Source organism: Polypterus senegalus, chromosome 12 (assembly GCF_016835505.1).
Source record: "Polypterus senegalus isolate Bchr_013 chromosome 12, ASM1683550v1, whole genome shotgun sequence".
Taxonomy (NCBI): Eukaryota; Metazoa; Chordata; class Cladistia; order Polypteriformes; family Polypteridae; genus Polypterus; species Polypterus senegalus.
In genome coordinates this window covers 28,509,855-28,530,769 of record NC_053165.1, presented here as the reverse complement: position 1 = coordinate 28,530,769, position 20,915 = coordinate 28,509,855, and the positions used below count along the sequence as shown (strand labels likewise).

The window sequence follows — 20,915 nt, the reverse complement described above, 5'->3', positions numbered from 1 at the left end:
ATTAGTAAAGTATCTATCTATCTGTCTATCTATCTATCTACAAATAACACTCAAGTTTCACAAAAAAAAACCAGATTTGAAACAAATCAACTCCCACCCCTGAAAAAGAGAGCTGGGCCAGCAGAGTAAAATTTTAAGCTAGTAAAAATAAGTAAATGGATAAATTAATAAATGAATAAAGATAACTGAAGTAAAAGAGAGAACCTGCTTTCTCAATTTAATTGCTTATTCTGAAATGTTATTGATTAGATACTGCCAGGTTTTGAAAATGTGCGAATTTGATTTTTCCAGTTTCAAATGGTATATAACATCAGTTACCCATTGACTTAGAACAGGAGAGTTAGACTTATCTTGCTCAATTGGAAGGATCCTATGTGCTAATTGTGTAGTAGAGGCAGTTACAGTTTGCTTGGAAGTACCTTAATTCAGTACTTGGCAGCGATTACAGCTTCATGGTTAAGACTCTACAACCTTTGCACACCTGGATTTTGGCAGTTTATCCCATTTTTTTCCTGGCCGATCTGCTCAAGCTCTGTTAAATTGGATGGAAAGTGTCTGTAAACTGCCATCTTCACGTCTTCCCCAGATGTTCTGTGGGGTTTAAGTCTGGGCCAATCAAGAACATTCAGAGACTTGTCCAAAACCCACCCCAGCGTTATCTATATGTCAGGCTAAAAGCTGAACCATCACCACAGTGTGTGGTCACCGGCACTCTGGAGCAGGTTTTCTTCAAGGACTTCTCTGCATTCACCCTCCTCTCAATTCCAACCCATCTCCCTGTCCCTGCTCTTGAGAAGCACCACCATGCTTCACCAAAGGGATGGAATAAAGCAGATGACGAGAAGTACCTGGTCTTTGACAGTGTGTTTGGAGTTCTGTCCACAATTTGTGTTTCATCAGACAAGAGAACCTTTTCCCATCCATTTCTTGTATGGAAAGGGGGTGGGGCTTTGAAATACAAGTTATCGGGTCTACTAATAGTGACAAACACCGTTTAGCTTCGATCTGTGAACTCATCATTTGACCTTTCATGAATTTTTTTTTTTTAATTAAGTGGTGATCCTCACTACTATTGGGATTTGTTACAAAATCACAATAAATTTACTGAAAATCCCTTCTAAGTTACTGTACATCTCTCTGTTTGGGTTGCACTATGTGGTGGAATGTTTAAGGGGTGAAACTATAACAAGAATTAGCTTAAATTAGATTTAGAAGACCTAAACAAAAAATAGCAGTACAGTACAATAAATGAATGATCATGGACACCGGAGCCTTTGCAACTGAATTCTGCTCTGTGAATGCCTCCTGTATGAACGTACAGCTGCACAATCAAAACGCTCTGTGCTAATGAATATGGCAGGTCTTCTTTCCACCACACACAGCTAACCCAACTAACAAAACAAAATAAGATGTGCATATAGCCTTCTTGTTACCTTCACTGGAGTACATGTGCTGCTGCTAAAACCAGAGCAGGGCTTCTCTGTTGTGTGCCACCCAGGAGGACAAGTTATTACCCTCGAGAACTACTTGAATTTGAGACAGGGATTCAACAGGGTGCTGGAGACGTTCATTAGGGTATATGGCCCTTGCCGACTCTAAAACAGTGTTTTCAAACTGCCAATCCACCATAGAATATATTTGCCAGTCTGCATAAAAAAAATTCTTAATTGTCAGGTCAGGTTTGTTAGCGAATGTAAATATTTTCCAGATTTAATTTCAGATTACAGTATATAACCTTGTCAACTTTTTGTGGACTGGTAGAAGATTCAGAAAAGTGGAAAATATGATAACTCCTCCTTCCTAGCATTACACAGTTCCTACACTCTCATCAGCCACAAACCTTCCTTAAGACCTCACCCTGAAGCTGTGCTGTTGAATTACACGATCACCAGTACGTACCGGTGACAATAGACAGGACAGAGCATTGTATTTGTGCTTTTTTTTACTTCAAAATCTGACCCACCCATCTGCACGTGGCAGCAGAGATCAAGAGTTGTCACAGCTGATGGCATTTTTGCGATCTTCAATCGCCCGGATGTGGTGATAATTAGGTCAATGCATCATCATCTTCTGGTTCTTAGCTGATAAAAATGGTGTATGGCGTAGTCTGCTGCTGCTGTAGCCGTTTCAACTTCATGGGCCGAGCGATGTCCTCTGCACGCTGCTCCTGTAAAGGGCTGGGCCTTGAACACGCATGACCAATTCTCCCCTGGCCTCTCTAATTAACAAATTGGTTTTACTTACAGAACTGCTGCTTACTGAATGTGCTTTCTTGATCACACAATGCTCTTTCAATTCTTCAGACTGTTGTAAAAAAATGTTCTTTAAACAAATCTGGCCCTTTATAAACTGATGATTAACTACGGAGCTGTGGATAAGCAAAGATGATAACGGAAAGAGGAAAAGCGGGATTAGCAGTGGCATTTTTCAGTGGCAGTTAACTGAAGGAAAAATAAAAAGTTATTACAAATGTGCATATTTAACTTCAAGGACAACAAAGACAGGAAAAGTATTTTAGTGTCAATTTTGGTTTCCTTTAATTGCAGTTTCGGTTCTCACAAGTTCATAATTAGGCACCAGAAGCAGCATTTCCATGGGAAAAAAAAAACAAAACACATGACATGAGGCAGAGGAGTTTGAGTTGTTATAAAAAGGCACAGTACAAGATACAAGCAGGACTGGAGAGTTTTATAGCAGTAAAAGGCACTATAAATATCATGACATATGTACCAATACTATGGTGGCAATGGAAAGTACAGTGAAAAATGAGTCACATCCAAACTGGCATTTGGTCTCAAAGAAAATGCACACTAGCAGAGTTCTGCGTAACACTTTATAAAGGTTATACGTTTGCAAACAGAAATTATATAAAACATTTCAAATTGGCTATAATATACAAAACACATGCATTTATAGAATCACATTTATTATACAGATACTGCTCAGAAGTGCAGAAATGAAAAATTACAGCCAAAGACAAGTCAGTTGGTCATCTGGGACACTGACAACCAAGGACACAGAAATGAACACCTCCGTGCTTTTTTAGATTCCTGCATGTGCACTGCAGGCATACAAATAAGGAGTGCCATCATCGTAGAGAAGCTGCGCATCAGAAGCTGCCCAGAATGAAGCTAAATGTCTGCACCCATTTCTGCACACTGCCTATCGGAAATGTGATTGGCTAGGGACTCAATGATGTCAAGCAGCAGCAGCTGGCTGAGGGATCTCAGGTTAGGCAACTTGGACACCTTAAGGAGGTAAAAATTAAAAAAAAAAACATGTATATATAAAAATAAAAAAAAATAACAACAACTAAAAAGCAACTTGAGAAATGCTTAAAGGTTAAATATTAATATTGTAGGAGGTAATGGCTGGGGGCACTAGCTAGCACTTTGACCCTATCAGGCTATGTTATGTTCAGGCAGCACCGTTCACTACTGCACTAATATCATGACATCTGACACATAACGAGAAGAATCAATTTGAAAATGGGTCTGTAAGGCAACACTGAAAAAGCAAAAAAAAACTCATCAGTGTGGGCAGCTGTCTTCAATGCTATGTAATGGAGTCAAGAGCCACACAGTTCTTCATCTCTAGCAATCACTGACTAATGCACAAATCAATACTGATACCTACAGAAACAAACATTAAAATACACCTGTACATTAAAGGAATACTCCACTCAAAATTTAGATTTTTGTATGTTACATACCCGTGTAGCTTCTAGGGACATCCAGGAATGAAGAACAATGATAAAGTTTATAATAGAATGGCCAACTAAGGTGACCAACACTTAAAAGCAAATGACAGCAAAAACAAAAAAGTCTCACACACAATCCTTGTGTTACGTTATCCAGCTGTATGCTCACAACGTGCCAAATGGGCATTTTTTTTGCCAAAATATTGTTAAATAGAACAGAGAGGAGCACATGCAGGAAACACACTAACACAGACTTGAGTTTTGGAATTGGAGATCCACTTTCTCCCCCCACTTCATGCACTGGTCAAGGGTCTGGTTTTCAATTCAAAGGCGCGATCCTGTGTGACACATTTGCTGTTCACGCTCCTCTCCGATTTTTACAGAAGTATTTACTTTGGCACAATAACTAACGAGTAACACATGATTTATTTTTCTGTTTTTTGAGGTTGTTTGCCGTTGTCCAATGTTGGTCCCCATAGATGCCTACTCCATCATAAACTTTGTTGTCTTGTGTTCTCCATGAATACATGAGATTATTATTTATTTTTTCTCTCTCAGCACTAAAAAGCACATGGGGTAAGTAACATTAAAAAAAGGCTTTTGGCTGCATTATTCTTTTATTATTATTTTTAATATAATGAATTATTTGTCTGACACCTTTATTCAAAGGGTCTGTACTACATTTGAGATACAATTGATGACATTTTTGTATTTCTTTTTTGCTACTGGCACACAGGCAGGTGGAGTGACTCGCTGAGGGTCATACTGTGTCAGTAGCAGGATCTGCAGTCTCACCCTCAGGGTTAGAAGTCCAACGCCACACTGCCGTAAGTGACATGTATTCTGTGGCTACCAGCATACAATTGTGATTATTCAAGCAATTTCTCTATCAGTCTGGAAACAGGAGGTGCTCCAGATACAGAAGTATCTTATTGTACACTCGACCATAATACTAAACACACCATGAGTGTGGAAGGCTTCTTTTGTTTCACTGCTTACTACTAAATCAGGGCCTAATGGTAAAGTACTGTATGATGGAGTTTCCACTGAAGCCTGCATACTGTATTCATGAGGCCCGACTGAAAAGTAATGAGACCGTTCTGGTTTCTGTTTTATGGAGGGTAGATATGGGAATACTGTGCAGGTGTTAGAGAGTGGCATACTGTACACCCTCCATCTACATCAACAAGGGGTAAGAGGCCATTATGTTGAAAGAGTGGATCCTGGATTTGCATCCATTTGTATAGGGAAAGCTGGAGCTGTTTGGTTGTTTCTGAATGATGGTAAGTGATCAAGATTATGGAATGTGCCTACAGGGTGGAGGGCATGTTACCTCTGTATGCGATTTGGAATATGACTGCTTAAATATGAACACAGCCATTAGAAATAGTGTGCACACTTATGTATCCGGAAGAACAATTTCTTTCTTTTAAAAAAAAAAATAAAAATACTGATTTTGTTTTTCATTTAAATAGAAACATGTTTACAGTATCATATTACAGTAAGAAAAGTCTACTCTGATTTGTCTTGATTTCAGCCTGCACAACAACAAAAGCAGACACTTCAATAATGGTGAGTAGGCTCTTTCTATGCAAAGTGAATGCAGCGAAGCTGGGCCTAGTGTTGGGTTGTGTGCGGGGCCTGGCTCAAAACAATGCCATTTTTATATTTGCCACTTCGGCAGTTCTTGCATTTGCTGGATAGGACAGAGTTTTTACACAAGTAAAACAAGAACACAGCTCATCTAGAAATCATTCTAAAGTAGAACAGATGGGTATCTGTGCTCACAAAAGGTCACTAAGGTTGCCATACTCTTTATGATAAGCAAGACTGAAATTACTGGGCCTTTAATGTTGTTCAGAAATAAATTAAACAGGCCAGGGTCACACTACACACTGATGTAAATATAACACGCATCACATAACATTCTCAATCCTGATTAAAAGATAAGCTTGGTATTTTTCACAATCATGATGTATACAATCTGCCAAAATGAGAAAAGTTCTAAAGTGACTGAACCCTTTTTGTTTGTTTTTTCAATATTTTTTTAAAAAAAATGACTCACCAGTTCTTGAGTTTTAAAATGGAGGTAGTGGAATCAGGGTCCAAACCTGAATACAAAAGCCTTAAAACTCACTATCTACATCCAGCTTTTGGCCAGCAAAGGTTCTGATTTAAGAAAACGTCTTTCACTTTTCCAAGTGTTTTTTGTTCTCCTTGTGAGAACAAAAGTAAACTGGAAGTAAAACTTATTTCATCACAGATTCCTGATAATATTTTTTGAGGCAATGATACACTTCCTGTTTTGACAGTCCGCTTGCAGCAGCTGTCATGTGTGAAATTTTAACATTTACCCTGGATAGTCACCCCCCAATTCACCACATTTCATGCTTCAGACAGCATGTTATTTTACTTTTATCTATTCAATGATTATATTCTGCCGTGGCTTTAACAAATGATGCGCTGTACAAAAGTGTGCAGAGTGTTAGACATACTGGCAGTATTCCCTGAAATCATCCGATTTGATTACGCCTCTGCCATTTATGCACATATCATATTCTTTTCTTATGCCATACAAGTGTACTCAAATCATACCTTTTTATGGGCACACGTACAGTACTGAATCACATACAAACACGGTGGATTGCCAATGGATGTGCACTTGCACCGTACAATTTGTTTTATAAATATAACAAGCTTTTTGCCTATTATATTCTGTGTTGTTATTTTACAAAGCCTACTATGCCAGATTCACATTGAGAGGCAGTGGAGTGCAGGTTGGTGAAGTGTGCACATTAACAGTTTTGTTGTTCTTTGAACACATAATAATAAATCTAAACTGAACTGATTATACTACAAAGCCTTAGATTTTTGAAAAAGCCAAGTCTGCTAAGTAAAATGGATTGCAGTTCCCAGCAGCTCTTGGAGCACTGTGCTATTGGGCAGCTTTCGCTGTTGCTGTTGGGGCTAGTGAGAGAAAGAAAATGAGGCCCTGAATTTAAAAGGAAGCCATAAGAAACAAGAAAGATGGTGATCATCTTTTTTTGTTGCCGGTAACTGGCTGGATTACAATTCCGCTCACCCTGGGGATTCCAGCTTTCACTGTATTGGCATTCTTGTCCCATTATCTGGTTGTTTTTTGGTTTTGTCTAAGTTGGAAAACATCTTCATCTAATATTATATTTATATAGCACCTTTCCCATGCTCAAGGCACTTCATCGGCAGAGTACACTCCAGGCTTCTAAAAAATCTTCACTGAACCACAGCATCACAAAACTTTGTTATACTAGCCATCCTCCGCGGCTTCACCCGCGTATTAGTGAAACAGGACCAGGAGGAGGGCCTGGCCCAGCTCTCTACTCCTGACGTCACTCTTCCCCCTTCCCTCGGCCCACAGCCTCTGTCTCAGATAAGCGCAAATATCACTCCTGCAAGTGAACTATGATTCTTAGTCCAATGAGAGAAGTCGCAAAATCAAAAGGAATGTTCAAGCAAATTTTTGAAAAAAAGCCGATCTAAATCCGTTAAGTAGTTCTCTCATGAAAAGCAGACAGACATACAAACAGGTCTATAAAACTATAAGAAATTTCCTGCTTGGACCATGAAGTTTTTAAAACCATTTCTTAGCGAGCACCTATGGGCCAAGGGTAGCCTACATTCCAAATTTCAAGTCCTCATGGTTCGGGAGATTTCGTGATGAGTGAGTCAGTAGTATTTGGCTTTTATATATTGTCACACAGGTGCGCATGGGAGGCAGCTAAAGGGCTTGAGTAAGGACAGTTCCGAGACATACCGGGATGTGGAAGATTACACCAACTCTTTTTCTCCCTTGCCTGCAGACCATTCACGGGAGATTCCACCTGGTCCTCTTGACATCACTTCCGGGACCGAGCCAATGGAAAGAGACCTTGCCAGCTCCGGCCCCTGTGATGTCACGTCCGGGCTCACACCAATGACAGAAGACCTACATGAGCTCGACCCCTTTGACTTCACTTCCTGTCTTCCCCTTTAAAAGCCTCTGCCTTTTCCCTATTCCCTCAGTTCTGTTTTGGACTCGGTTTTGTGCACAGCAGTGTTGTATTTGCTGAACATTACTTTTGCAGCCAGGATACCAGATTATACGGGTGGCTACCCCAAACCTTTATATGACTCTGCCTCGTGTTTATTACTATATACATTTATTTATATTTATATATATATATATATATATATATATATATATATATATATATATATATATATATATATATATATATATATATATATATATATATAAATTCAGGGGGATATTCACTGGGGATTTCATTTAATTTACCACCCTTATCTATGAATATTGGACAGTGTTGTGAGGGTTTACTTTTATCGTGTTGTGCCTAGTATTTAGCTTTTTTTTTGGTAGCTGTGGTGTACTCCTGTGTTGAAACAGATTGAAATGCCACAAAAAAAGTATCAAATTTTATAGTACATGTGGAGGATACTGTAATAAAAGAGCTAAGGACAAAGCTTTGTAATGAGTGAAAGAAATTAGCTAGTTTCTCAGTTTCTTTTTTGCTAGACATTTACTTAAGCCCATAATATGATGAGGCAGTTGTGGTTAAAACCATTTTAACTTTTAATTATTTGTATCACATGTAGTGAAAGACTGGGTGATTAAGTGTGCCATTTTTTTCAGTTATTTTTGTCTACAGAACAGAGACAGCAGTTCATGCCAATGTCACTAAGCGCTTGGAGATGACTTTTTGAAGGGAAACCAAACCCCTGGGGTTAAAAGGTTATCGCGGAGGTAGACGATCAGCAGGGCAGAGCTGGTCTCCATTTAAAATGGTTGAATCCCACTTTTTTCTATCCTAAAATAACATTGATCCATTGTTTTGTAAATACAGTAGATGTGCAATCTCAAGACATGTATCATTAATGCTCAATAGCAATCATGCCTTGAAAAAGGGACATACAGTATTTGGTAAGTTTTAAGGCTTTTGTTTTTACTTTTGGACCCCTATCTTATGACTTCTATTTTAAAAAGCAAGAACAGGCTAGATATTTTTTAAAATTTATAAAAAAAAAGGTCCCGTTTAGAACACAATTTCAAAATAATATGCGCCATGATTGTGAACAAATAACTTTGACTTGTCATACACCAAATTTATCCTGCAATCTAATTAAGAATCACGAAGGGAAGTCATTCGTTACATTAATGCATAATTAACACCTTCGCAATGTTTAACCGACACAATCATAATACTCAACATCAAAAATAAAACAAATCTTTCTTCGTAACACTGACCTAGTGAGAGTTATTAACATTCCAAGATGTATCACTTGAGCTCATTACCTGTCTGTAAACATCTTTTAAAGTTCTCAAAAATGAAGCTGCTTTTCAAACATCAATCCCTGGACAGCTTCCACCCAAACATACCAGGAACAGGAAAAATGGGATTTTACTCAAGAGAAATACATGAGGGTGAAACAAATTTATAAACCGTTTTTCCTTAAGTCCATCTTGAGTTTTTGTAGGGTGTTTGTACTCAGAATTTAACTGAAGGCCCTACTCCTTTTCAGCATATAAAAGTAATACTATGATGTCATTTGAGTTGGACCACAGAATGGAATGGTGGGACAGCAGATACCCAGAGTGCCAGAAAAGAGGCAACCCACCTTGATAAACTGATGTACAATGATATGGAGGCAGTGCTTTTTCATATCCAAGGCCTGTGTCTTATCTGCAGCTTCCAGGATCTGAAAAACACAAAATCACTTAAAGTGTAAAATGTGCCAGACATACTTTTTTGACTCCATTTCATTATAGTTACTTATTCAAATATATTTTGTTGAACATAAAATACACAAACTGTCCTTTAGTACTCCTTTTTTTTTTCTAATTTAACAATGTGGTTCATTACTTCATGGCACTGAATTGTCATGGAGTTGGAGACTTCCCAGTCCAACCTGGTGGCTAAGCAGATCACAGATGTTCACAAAGTGTAAATCCTTTTTAATCAGAGTGCAGTGATCTACAGTGAACTTCTCACTTTACCAATTATTTCAATTATAGTGGCATGGCCTGTTTTCTACCATTTAAATGCAAGGCTTTGAGTTTTAGTGTGTATATTCCAATATGTTCTTGCCATCTTTCTAAATTGTATGCCTGCAAATTGCCAGCAACTGATTTAATACTTCAGACAAAGTATGCCATGAATGTATAAGAGGTTTTGTGAAAATTCATAAAGATATTTACATTTATAGTCAGCTGTACTGTTCTAAGTTGTGATTCTTTTAAGTATATACTTTCATTTATATTCTAGTCCTGGGCTGTGAGTTGCTATTGTTTATATTGGCAGTAGGTTTTGGTGAAGCCATAGATCCCTCTTCCACTCTAACAATTGTACAAATGTAGATACAGTATATGAATGTAAAGATTTTTACATTTAGTTATTCAAACTTTCCTATTCCCTCCTTAAATTGGGAAAGCACTGTTGTAAGTATAATTTATGAACAAATGTATTAAGTATAGAACATAAATAAACTTATAAAAAGAACCTAATCCACTAAACAATAACTGACATACTAGTAAAAACACCTCTACCTGCAACACATTTTCAACTGTGACATTCATCTCCAAGTTTTGCTTGCAGTAGGCCTGAAGTCTGTTATTTGAGAATCCATAGTAATAAGGTGCAGCAAATAAATACCTATATGTTATAGTTAAGAAAGACAATAACTGCACTCATAGTGGTGAACAGCTGTATCCAGAAAATAAATAAGTAGGTATTCATTTTTTTTCAGTCAAGAAGTGTAACAGTCACAAGTAGAAAATCACAGTTTGAAAAGTTCACAAAAAAAGATGAAGCATAGCAACTGCAGCGGGAGCTGTATAAAGGTTCCAACCATTAGTGGAGATATCAAAGTTTTCAATTATTGGGAATCTTTTCTCACATTTTAAAAAGGTTCTGGAGTTGAGCAAAGCCGCCTTCATAGTGGTTCACTTCATCAAAACGACAAGGCTCATGCTTAGTGACTATTAACTAAGGTGTCTTTAACACACTGTTCCTTTTACTCTTTAATTCTCAATTCTGCACTAACTTTTATTTTCACAATTATGTGCTCTGGTTTCCCGAATTGATATTACTCAACTGGACTGTTCAGTTTCAGATGGACAGACACTGGCTTTATTGCCGGGGCACTCTTTTCACATGATATAATATAAACTGGAAACATTCCGGTGATTAAAAAACAGTGCAGCAGATTCTTGATGGGCAAAGTGCTTTTTAAATTTAGAATATTTTTCTGGAATGCATCATTAACTGTATACCTACCCTAAAACACTTACATGCAATTCTTGCTGCATAATAGGGCAGTTTAGATTTGCTACTGTGTATGTGAATGGGTAGTGCAGGCCAGCTGAAGCAGCCAGAGAAAGAAACACGTACTGTACATAGCACTGAACTGGTAATTGAACCACAGTCCAGACATGCACTGCAATGCTACACATTTCAGCCTTCTTTAATTGGCTAACTAAAACACAAGGAATTGCCTTCAACCCCCAGAATCACGTTCTCTTAAAAATGTTTCCCCACATTCTTTTTGTGTATATTTAAGAATAAAATTATTTGTAGCACAACTGCAATCTGTTTTATTTCCCAGCTAAAAAATAGAAAATGTACTTAAAAGGATACAAGGAATCCTCAGGAGGCATATTAACATCTCCATAGTAGATGTACCGCAGCATGGACTCAAACGCCTGCTTGCTTGGGACCATCTCACCAATGGAAATATTTACCTGACCATCTTCAGGCATGAATGACCGGAACATTGCTTCAAAGTAGCTGAAGAAAAAGCAAGGTAATGACAGCCAATTTACACAAACACTGTCTTCATTAAAACATTTTTCTTATACTAAACTTTGATGAGAACAGCACAGTAATTGGGGACAGACAACTCTTTATGTATACACTTAAGCACATCAGGTTTTGTTTGGTCTGACTGCCAACTTGCATGCAAGAGTACGGGTTCTGCTACTTAAAATACCTGGAACATATTACTATACAGCAAATAAATAATAGCGATAATGACGCAGAGTTGTTTTCTTCATTTTACATGCCTAGCACAGTGTTGAGCCTGAAAGCCACTAAACTGAAAGAAAAAAAGGAAAAGTAATAAATACACTATACAGCAACATGAAATTTGGCATCAATTCCAAATGTAGACAACTACTGTATTTGTTTTTTACTCACAAATCTTTAAGAATACCTTTCTCTTTAAATAGACAAACAGTGAAGAGTTCATTGCCAGGATCAACTACCGAATGCAAAAACAGGTTCATTATCCTTAGAGGTGCAGTAATACAGAAAGAGAAGATAAATTGTTTACAATGTTGACATGTACAAGTCAGGCTTTTAGGAGACACTATAAGCTGATTCTAAATACTGCATATGGATTTTTTTTTTTTCAATATTTACTTCATCAGTCAATTTGTAAATGTAAATCTCAAAAGCAAAGGCAGAGAAACATCAACTGTAGCATTGCACCCTTTCAGCAAAAAAGCTGCCATTAGATACGTTTGAAGTCATATAGAAACAATATAATACCACAGCATATATAAGATGTATATTTTTCTGAAAAAGACTGGAGGAGTATGGACAGCCAATTGTCCACCCATTGAGGTATCATGCGAAGCCACATCCTGCAAAAAATGACAACTGATAAGCCTAAACCACCAAACAATAAAAAACTAAGTATTTTGATTATCAGCAAGTGTCTTATAAATAAAAGTGTCCGTATGTGTGTGTGTGTATATATATATATATATATATATATATATATATATATATATATATATATATATATATATATATAAATGTTTCAGTAAGATATTAAAGTGATAAAAAGGTGCTTTACTGCCAGCCAACATGGTGGACTACTTGGAATGCTGTACTATTTAATGCCAAAGGTCATGTCCTAATCAGTGATTTAAAAACACAATGAAAATCTTCCTGTTCACTTTCCAACTTTGAACAATCCATTTTATACCTATGTATAATGAGGTCCTGTGTTCATTTTTTGTAATTTCCATAAAAAATTACTAATTTCTGAAATTAAGAACACAGAACATAAAGAAATTTGACAATTGCAAGGAGACAATTCAGTAAATCATGCTCATTTGCTTGGCTGAGAGCTAAGCTGTCTCAATATCTCATCCAGATACTTCATAAAGGTTGAAACAGTTTCTGCTCCCACCATACGGGTCGGTAGTTTATTCCAGATTCCCATAACTCGTTGTGTAAAAAAGTGCTCCCTTGCTTCAGTTCTACATGAGCTTCTCCTTAATTTTTTCTCCTTATTAATTTCCCCTTGGGATTAATAAAGTATCTATCTATCTAACTAATTACCACTGATGTCCTTGAGTATATGATTCACTATTAAGTTGAAAGAATTCTGCTCAATGTTCTTTATCAAGACCTTTGAGGATTTTGAAGACCTTGATTAGGTTCCCACAAAGTCTCCTCTGTTTGAGAATAGCCAGGTTTGAGTCTCTGAATCTTTCACAATGAGATATGCCCTTTAAGTTCTGCAATAAACTTGGTTGCTCTCACTGCACTGCTTCATGTGCCGGCATGTCTTTATGATCCATTTGTTTTTACAGCAGCAAAACACAGAAGAATGAGTAGTAAATTTGCTCGACTTTGCACTTAGTATGCTGTTTTTTGTTAAATCATATACTATAGACAATAATACAAATACATAGTGTGCCAAGGATTTTGGAGTTTTAGCACAATTTGGAAATATTAAAATACAAAATTAGATAGCTTCTGAAGGAAAATATGAAATATGTGATTCTTATTATACTTTCTGCTCAGACACTTACCTTGAGCGAGCAGCCAAAATTGCTTTATGTGCAGGCCGTGGATGACCATCCAAAAGAAGAGTGATGTCAAAAAATTCTAATCCAGCTCCTTCCAGGTAGGCTTTCATATCTTGCACCAGGGATGTTCCTTTAGGATGATAAATTACAAATATTATCATAATTAAAAAAATGAAGTGTCAGCTTTGAAGGGTTAAAGATACAATAGCAGTTCCAGAGAAGACAACTAGACACTTATACCTATGTCCACAGGTTGGTCACAATACACTCTGGAAGGTGGCTGCTGTTTCCGCCGAACAATCTCCACAATCAAAGGGGTTGACAAATGCTCAAACTCTTTGGTCATTATAACTTGGTTGAAGTGTGACTCTTTCACTACAAAATTTAGACAGTGCTCCTAAAGAAAAAAAAAGTATACTAATTAGTGTTTTTTGTACACCTTCAAAATTGATATAATTTAAAAATCTTTTTGCTTGACATGGAATAAACAAAAGTTTTAGGCACATCATTCCAAGGCGTTTCAAAATCAGCATACTATGACTAATTCATCTTTATTCTCAAAAGAGTTGAATTTACAGGGCCAATACTTTATAAAAGTCTGCTTCTAAATTAAATCAGATTTGTTTCTGTATTATTTTATATGTCAAGCTAGTTTCTTGTAAAATGTGATTGTTTTATTGTTACTGTCTTTAAGGATTCAGTGTTACTTTCATATATTTTCAGTTGATTCCATCAAATTATCTTTGACAACCACCAGGACACAGTTAACAGTATGACATGTTATATATAAGAATACCCAGGACTTTCTATCGTTTTGTTACAGGAAGCGCCTTCACTGTCATCCCGGAGGACATGCTAGAATTCAGATGGCAAAGTGACTAAAGTACAACTTACAAATAGGCTTTGGAATGGAGGAATCTAATGTTTATTTTTACACTTCCCAGAATAAAACAGGTCAGCTCAATTCACATATTCTAGTATTCTGCATTTGGCACATTTGATGACATATCCTGGTAAGAATTCACTAGTTCTACTATTCCCATAACTGAATAAAATAAATCCAATACACTTCTCCAACGGCATAAAGGATGCTCCATAAAAAAAAAACCTATGGTACTTCCTTAACTGTAACTGGAGAGACTAAAATGGCATTCCATGTGAATTTCACTTGAGTCTACACAATACAATTCAGAATATATTTTTTCCAAGCTGTGACAGATTTGCTGACCACTTACATGTATTTTCTGCCTTCAAATGTACACATTTTAGCCTTTAAAAACATAATGTGGCAGTAACTCTACCTAAAGGGTTACATAAGCAAAATTAAATGGTTTACCCTTGTAGTAGTTGAGTTATGTACCAAGTTAGCTATTTACGAATGCAATGAAAAGTAAGGCAGGATGACACCTTTTAGTTTTCGAGGCACTGCAGGCACCTACATGGTGTACCCTTGAAAGTTTATAGAAGCAAGTTTACCATTTATATTGCTTTTAGTTCTTCCTTAGAGGGACACAAGAGTGTCCACTGCTAAACTAACACAGAGAACACCCAATATAAAATGAACAAGTAGGATGAGGCTGCGAATGGTTTCTTTTTATTCTTAGTAAAAAGAAAGCACAAGAAAGAAATATTAAAGGGGTGTTAAAACAATAATAGTCTTAGTTAAAGTTATATAGAGTACAGTTTAATTAAATCCAAGCTCTAAAGGGCTCTTCTGCTCATAACCTCTTCTCTCCTGACTCAGCATGTACTGTGCATACTCATCCTGCTACCTAATTTTAACAATAAAGAAGTCACTTACAACGCAAAGCTAAATGTGTAGGTACAGTATTAAATGCACCAGTCAGGATATTAGTAGTCCCACTCCCTCAGAAGAAATCCAGTTTTATCTATTGATATCATAAGTAATCATTGAAATAAGTAAGGTATTTACAGCAGTATACTATGACTTAGCAAGTTTATGCCCAATGGCTGTTGACCGTGCACTCCTTAGCCTATTTTCTTCCATACTCTGGGAGCATTTTATAAATGAATATGCTGCCTTTATATCATGTGTCCTGTGGAAGGATCCCACTGAAAGTGTGGTTGTGTTCTTTTCTTCTTAAGCTTATATTAAAAGCACTAATGAAACTCTAATTAAATCATTTGTTAAACAATTTAAGAAAATACAATGCCTATACATTTATCTCAATTTGTAAATGTTGAGTAAAGGAATACTCCTCTCCAATTTTTTTTTTTTTTAAATGTGTTACTTACCCCACATAGTTTGCAGAGATGGCTGAGAAAAATCTTTACTCTTACATTTTCATGCAGAATGGAGATAACGTTTCTTATAGGTGTCTATGGTAAGCAGTACTTGACATTATTCATGTAACATAATCCACATGGCAAGCCATCTAGTCCTAAGCTTAAAATGTCCCAAACAAATCAATTTTTACTAAAATATTACTAAACCATTGCCAGAAAACACTTGTGAACGAAAATGGAATATTCTCAGCTGCAAATGAGCTTTTGAATTGCAGACCCCCTCCCACTGTTACATTTATATTCACACTGTGAAGCTAAACTGGTGCACCTTGTGAGTATTTAGCAGCAGTCTGTGGAACTGCAAGGGTGGATTGACCTTCTGCTTGTTCAAACATCTCAGATAGACACAATAAAGTGTCGTCATATTCTCATCCTGATAAGGTTTACACTCACTTTTCATTGACCTTTAACCTTTAGTTTTATATGTCTCTCAGTGTTTCAATTCAAATGTGTGATGGTGTCTGAGCATGTGCCATTTTCATTCATCAGAGCACTTTCCAGAAGTGTTTTTTTTTTTTTGGATATATTAATCCTCGAGGGGAAATTGTCTTTTCATATGATCTTTCTGAATCAGAGGGCAGGGTCAGCCATTGCTCAGTGCATCTGGAGCAATTTTAAGGTTAAAGGCCTTGCTCAATGGCCCAACGGAGTAGGATCCCTTCTGGCAGTAGAGGGATTTTTGCTCCTGGTAATCTTTAGACACCTATTCAATCAGAAATGTTGCTATCTCCATTCTGTATGAAAACATAAAATTAAACATCTTTCTCTGCCATCAATACAAACTACATGGGGTATGTAACATTAAAAAAGTAGTATTACTTTATGAAGTCTTTTGCACTAGAAAGCCAAAGTCTATAATTTCATAATTCATTTTACCTTAAGCTGATCCAGTTGTAACTTGTTAGCGTTTTCACACACAATAAGGACATTCTGCAGATCAACAGACGCCTCAATGTACTGTAAACAGAGTTGCTCCAGGCGCGATAACTTGAAGCTCAAAGCGAGTTTATATACATCCATGATAAGAAGAACGTCCTGCACGTGACCTATGAGGCATGATTTAAAAAGAAAAATATCAACACTCAAATATATTCATTTTATATATTCCAGGATTAATGCAAGAGAAATGGGATAATTCAAGAAGAACTTCACAGGCTTGACACCAATAAAGAGAATCATTTTTGACCAAACTGATTACAGAAAAAAAGAAAGAGTACTGGGGGAGAAGATGTTGGGGTCTTGTGATAAAAACTCAGAAATAGGAAAGCTTCATAGAAAACTTTGAACTTCTAACCCAAAAGTACTTGAATCATTTGTGCTAATGTGACCATGAGAAAGTTACTGGATAGTCCTGGTTTCCAACTTTTAAAAAAATCGTCAAAAAGCAAACATTTAGATATAAAGCACTGTTCACAATCAAAAGTACAAAGTTTTCTAATATGTAAATCTCTAGTACTGTGATTTCATAATTTTAAATTGAGTTAAACATGTTTAACTTATAACTGCTGTAATACTTCTAAATTAAACATAGAATAAGGTTCTTAATCTGAGGTCTGTGGACCCCTAGGGGATCCATGGATGGGCTTCAGGAGGTCTGTGAGGGTCAGATAAAAATTAACATTTATATTCACTATACAGCCCGGTACTGTTGATTTAGAGTAGATGTAGTAATAATAATGGTAGTAGAAAACGTAGTAGATCTGTTTTAAATTGCACAAGAGGATTGTATTTCATAATTATAATGAGTAACCATTACGTTTAGTATAAAAAAAGTAGTGTTTTTTTTAGATTGTTTACTTTAAAGTTTAATAATACTTTGTGTATGTCATATATGTATGACACAATCAAATCTCGATAAATAAAGGTGACCCAGGCCCCTCCTGGACCCGTGATTATCAGAGGCGACTGTGTGCAGTGGGTGAAGACCTATAAATATCTGGGAGTGCAGCTGGATGATAAATTGGACTGGACTGCCAATACTGATGCTCTGTGCAAGAAAGGTCAGAGCTGACTATACTTTCTTAGAAGGCTGGCGTCCTTCAAAATCTGCAATAAGATGCTGCAGATGTTCTATCAGACGGTTGTGGCGAGCACCCTCTTCTACACGGTGGTGAGCTGGGGAAGCAGCATAAAGAAGAAGGACGCCTCACACCTGGAAAAAAACTGGTGCGGAAGGCAGGCTCTATTATAGGCATGGGGCAGTTTGACATCCGTGGCAGAGTAACAGGCACTGAGCAAACTCCTGTCAATCATGGAGAATCCACTTCATCCACTGAACAGGATCATCTCCATCCAAACAGAGGAGCAGCTTCAGTGACAGACTGCTGTCAATGTCCTGCTCCACTGACAGACTGAGTAGATCGTTCCTCCACCACACTATGCGACTCTTCAATTCCACCCTGGGGGGGGTAAACGTTAACATTATACAAAGTTATTGTCTGTTTTACCTGCATTTTTATTACTCTTTAATTTAATATTGTCTTTTATCAGTATGCTGCTGCTGGAGTATGTGAATTTCCCCTTGGGATTAATAAAGTATCTATGTAAAGTACATTATGTTCATTGCATGCAAAGTTGTGTTTATGTGAAAATTTCTGGGGAAGGGTCCATAGCTTTCATCAGATTCTTAAAGGGATCCGTGACTCAAAAAAGGTTAAGAATCACTGATCTAGGAGGACATCAGAGCAGAGCCACTGCTTTATCCTGACAGGGAGCAATTCAAATGATTTGAGAAGAACCTTTGAAACCACCATCTGGGAATTGCATCAGAAGTGGGAGACCAGTGTTAAGTATAAGGAAGCCTGGTCAAGATTTGCTTAGCCATTTAACCGCAGTGGGGCCCACTAGGACTAACGAGTGACATATTTGAATAATAAGCAAATCTTTACCAATGTGGGCATTTGTTGACTCAACAATGATCAGATAATTTTGTTAAGGGAAGTTTTCATTATTTTATTTTTATATAATGTCCTTAATTAGGCACCTGAACTGGTGTGATCTGAAACTCTCCCATGAAGTATGCGTACATGGGCAATTAGATATTACCTTTCCGTGGATACTTGATTTTGTCTGTGTAAAGGAACTGCATAAGAATCTCAAAAGGCTGGGCTTCTGCCTCTCGGATGCTGACTTCTAGCAGGGGCTGCAGACATAACTGCTTTGTGCTGTTGGCTACATCCTTTTGAGTGCCAGCTGACACTTCATCCTCTAAAACTTCAGGCTTGCATTTCTGCTTAAAATTAAGGAAAAAAATATATTGATGGCAATGTTGTGCTTTTTGCATATAAAACAATTAACTGCCCATAACTTCATATTACCCTAAAGAATGAGTTTTTTCCATATAATAAACATTAACAACCATGTTTAAGGTATCACTTGCACATGCTGCATGTTATTTATTGCTATGCTTCCATTTATTCATCTATATAATATGATTTGTCTATTTTTTGCATTTATCTTTATAATCTGAACATCTTTACATATTTTTACTGATTTATACACATTGAAAACACATATACAGTTAGATCCATAAATATTTGGACAGAGACACCTTTTGTCTAATTTTGGTTCTGTACATTACCACAATGAATTTTAAATGAAACAACTCAGATGCAGTTGAAGTGCCGACTTCCAGCTTTAATTCAGTGGGTTGAACAAAAAGATTACATAAAAATGTGAGGCAACTAAACTATTTTTTAACACAATCCCTTCATTTCAGGGGCTCAAAAGTAATTGGACAAATTAAATAACTGGAAATAAAATGTTCATTTCTAATACTTGGTTGAAAACCCTTTGCTTGCAATGACAGCCTGCAGTCTTGAACTCATGGACATCACCAGATGCTGGGTTTCCTCCTTTTCAATGCTCTGCCAGGCCTTTACTGCAGCGGCTTTCAGTTGCTGTTTTTTGTGGGCCTTTCTGTCCGAAGTTTAGTCTTAAACAAGTGAAATGCCTGCTCAATTGGGTTAAGATCAGGTGACTGACTTGGCCTGTCAAGAATTTTCCACTTCTTTGCTTTAATAAACTGCTGGGTTGCTTTGGCTGTATGTTTTGGGTCATTGTCCATCTGTATCATGAAACGCCGCCCAATCAATTTGACTGCATTTAGCTGGATTTGAGCAGACAGTATGTCTCTGAACACCTCAGAATTCATTCGGCTGCTCCTGTCCTGTGTCACATCATCAATAGACACTAGTGTCCCAGTGCCACTGACAGCCATGCACGCCCAAGCCATCACACTGCCTGCCTCCACCGTGTTTTACAGATGATGTGGTATGCTTTGGATAATGAGCTCTTCCACACCTTCTCCATACTTTTTTCTTGCCATCATTCTGTTAGAGGTTGATCTTGGTTTCATCTGTGCAAAGAATGTTTTTCCAGAACTGTGCTGGCTTTTTTAGATGTTCTTTAGCAAAGTCCAATCTAGTCTTTCTATTCTTGAGGCTTATGAGTGGCTTGCACCTTGCAGTGCACCCTCTGTATTTACTTTCATGTAGTCTTCTCTTTATGGTAGACTTGGATATCGATACGCCGACCCCCTGGAGAGTGTTGTTCACTTGGTTGGCTGTTGTGAAGGGGTTTCTCTTCACCATGGAAATGATTCTGCGATCATCCACCACTGTTGTCTTCCGTGGACGTCCAGGTCTTTTTGCGTTGCTGAGTTCACCAGTGCTTGCTTTCTTTCTCAGGATGTACCAAACTGTAGATTTTGCCACTCGTAATATTGTAGCAATTTCTCAGATGGGTTTTTCTGTTTTCACAGCTTAAGGATGGCTTCTTTCACCTGCATGGAGAGCTCCTTTGACCGCATGTTGTCTGTTCACAGCAAAATCTTCCACATGCAAGCACCACACCTCAAATCAACTCCAGGCCTTTTATCTGCTTAATTGATATGACATCACGACGGACTTGAACACACCTGCCCATGAAATAGCCTTTGAGTCAATTGTCCAATTACTTTTGAGCCCCTGAAATGAAGGGATTGTGTTAAAAAATGCTTTAGTTGCCTCACATTTTTATGCAATTGTTTTGCAAAAAATTTGAAAAAAG

General features: G+C 37.3%; 1 protein-coding gene across 1 annotated transcript in view; it reads right to left on the bottom strand.

Moving 5' to 3' along the window:
• Positions 1-2,512: 2,512 nt before the first annotated feature.
• The window catches only part of lztr1 (leucine-zipper-like transcription regulator 1), a 45,097-nt gene continuing 26,694 nt past the window's right edge, over positions 2,513-20,915 (bottom strand). Inside the window, exons 13-20 of the mRNA XM_039770718.1 lie at positions 18,912-19,095; positions 16,743-16,912; positions 13,800-13,956; positions 13,563-13,689; positions 11,374-11,523; positions 10,284-10,389; positions 9,356-9,436; positions 2,513-3,248 (exon numbers count right to left, since the gene is read on the bottom strand). Coding sequence (XP_039626652.1) covers positions 3,132-3,248; positions 9,356-9,436; positions 10,284-10,389; positions 11,374-11,523; positions 13,563-13,689; positions 13,800-13,956; positions 16,743-16,912; positions 18,912-19,095 — 1,092 coding nt within the window. The 3' untranslated portion in view covers positions 2,513-3,131. The remainder of the gene's footprint in view (positions 3,249-9,355; positions 9,437-10,283; positions 10,390-11,373; positions 11,524-13,562; positions 13,690-13,799; positions 13,957-16,742; positions 16,913-18,911; positions 19,096-20,915) is intronic.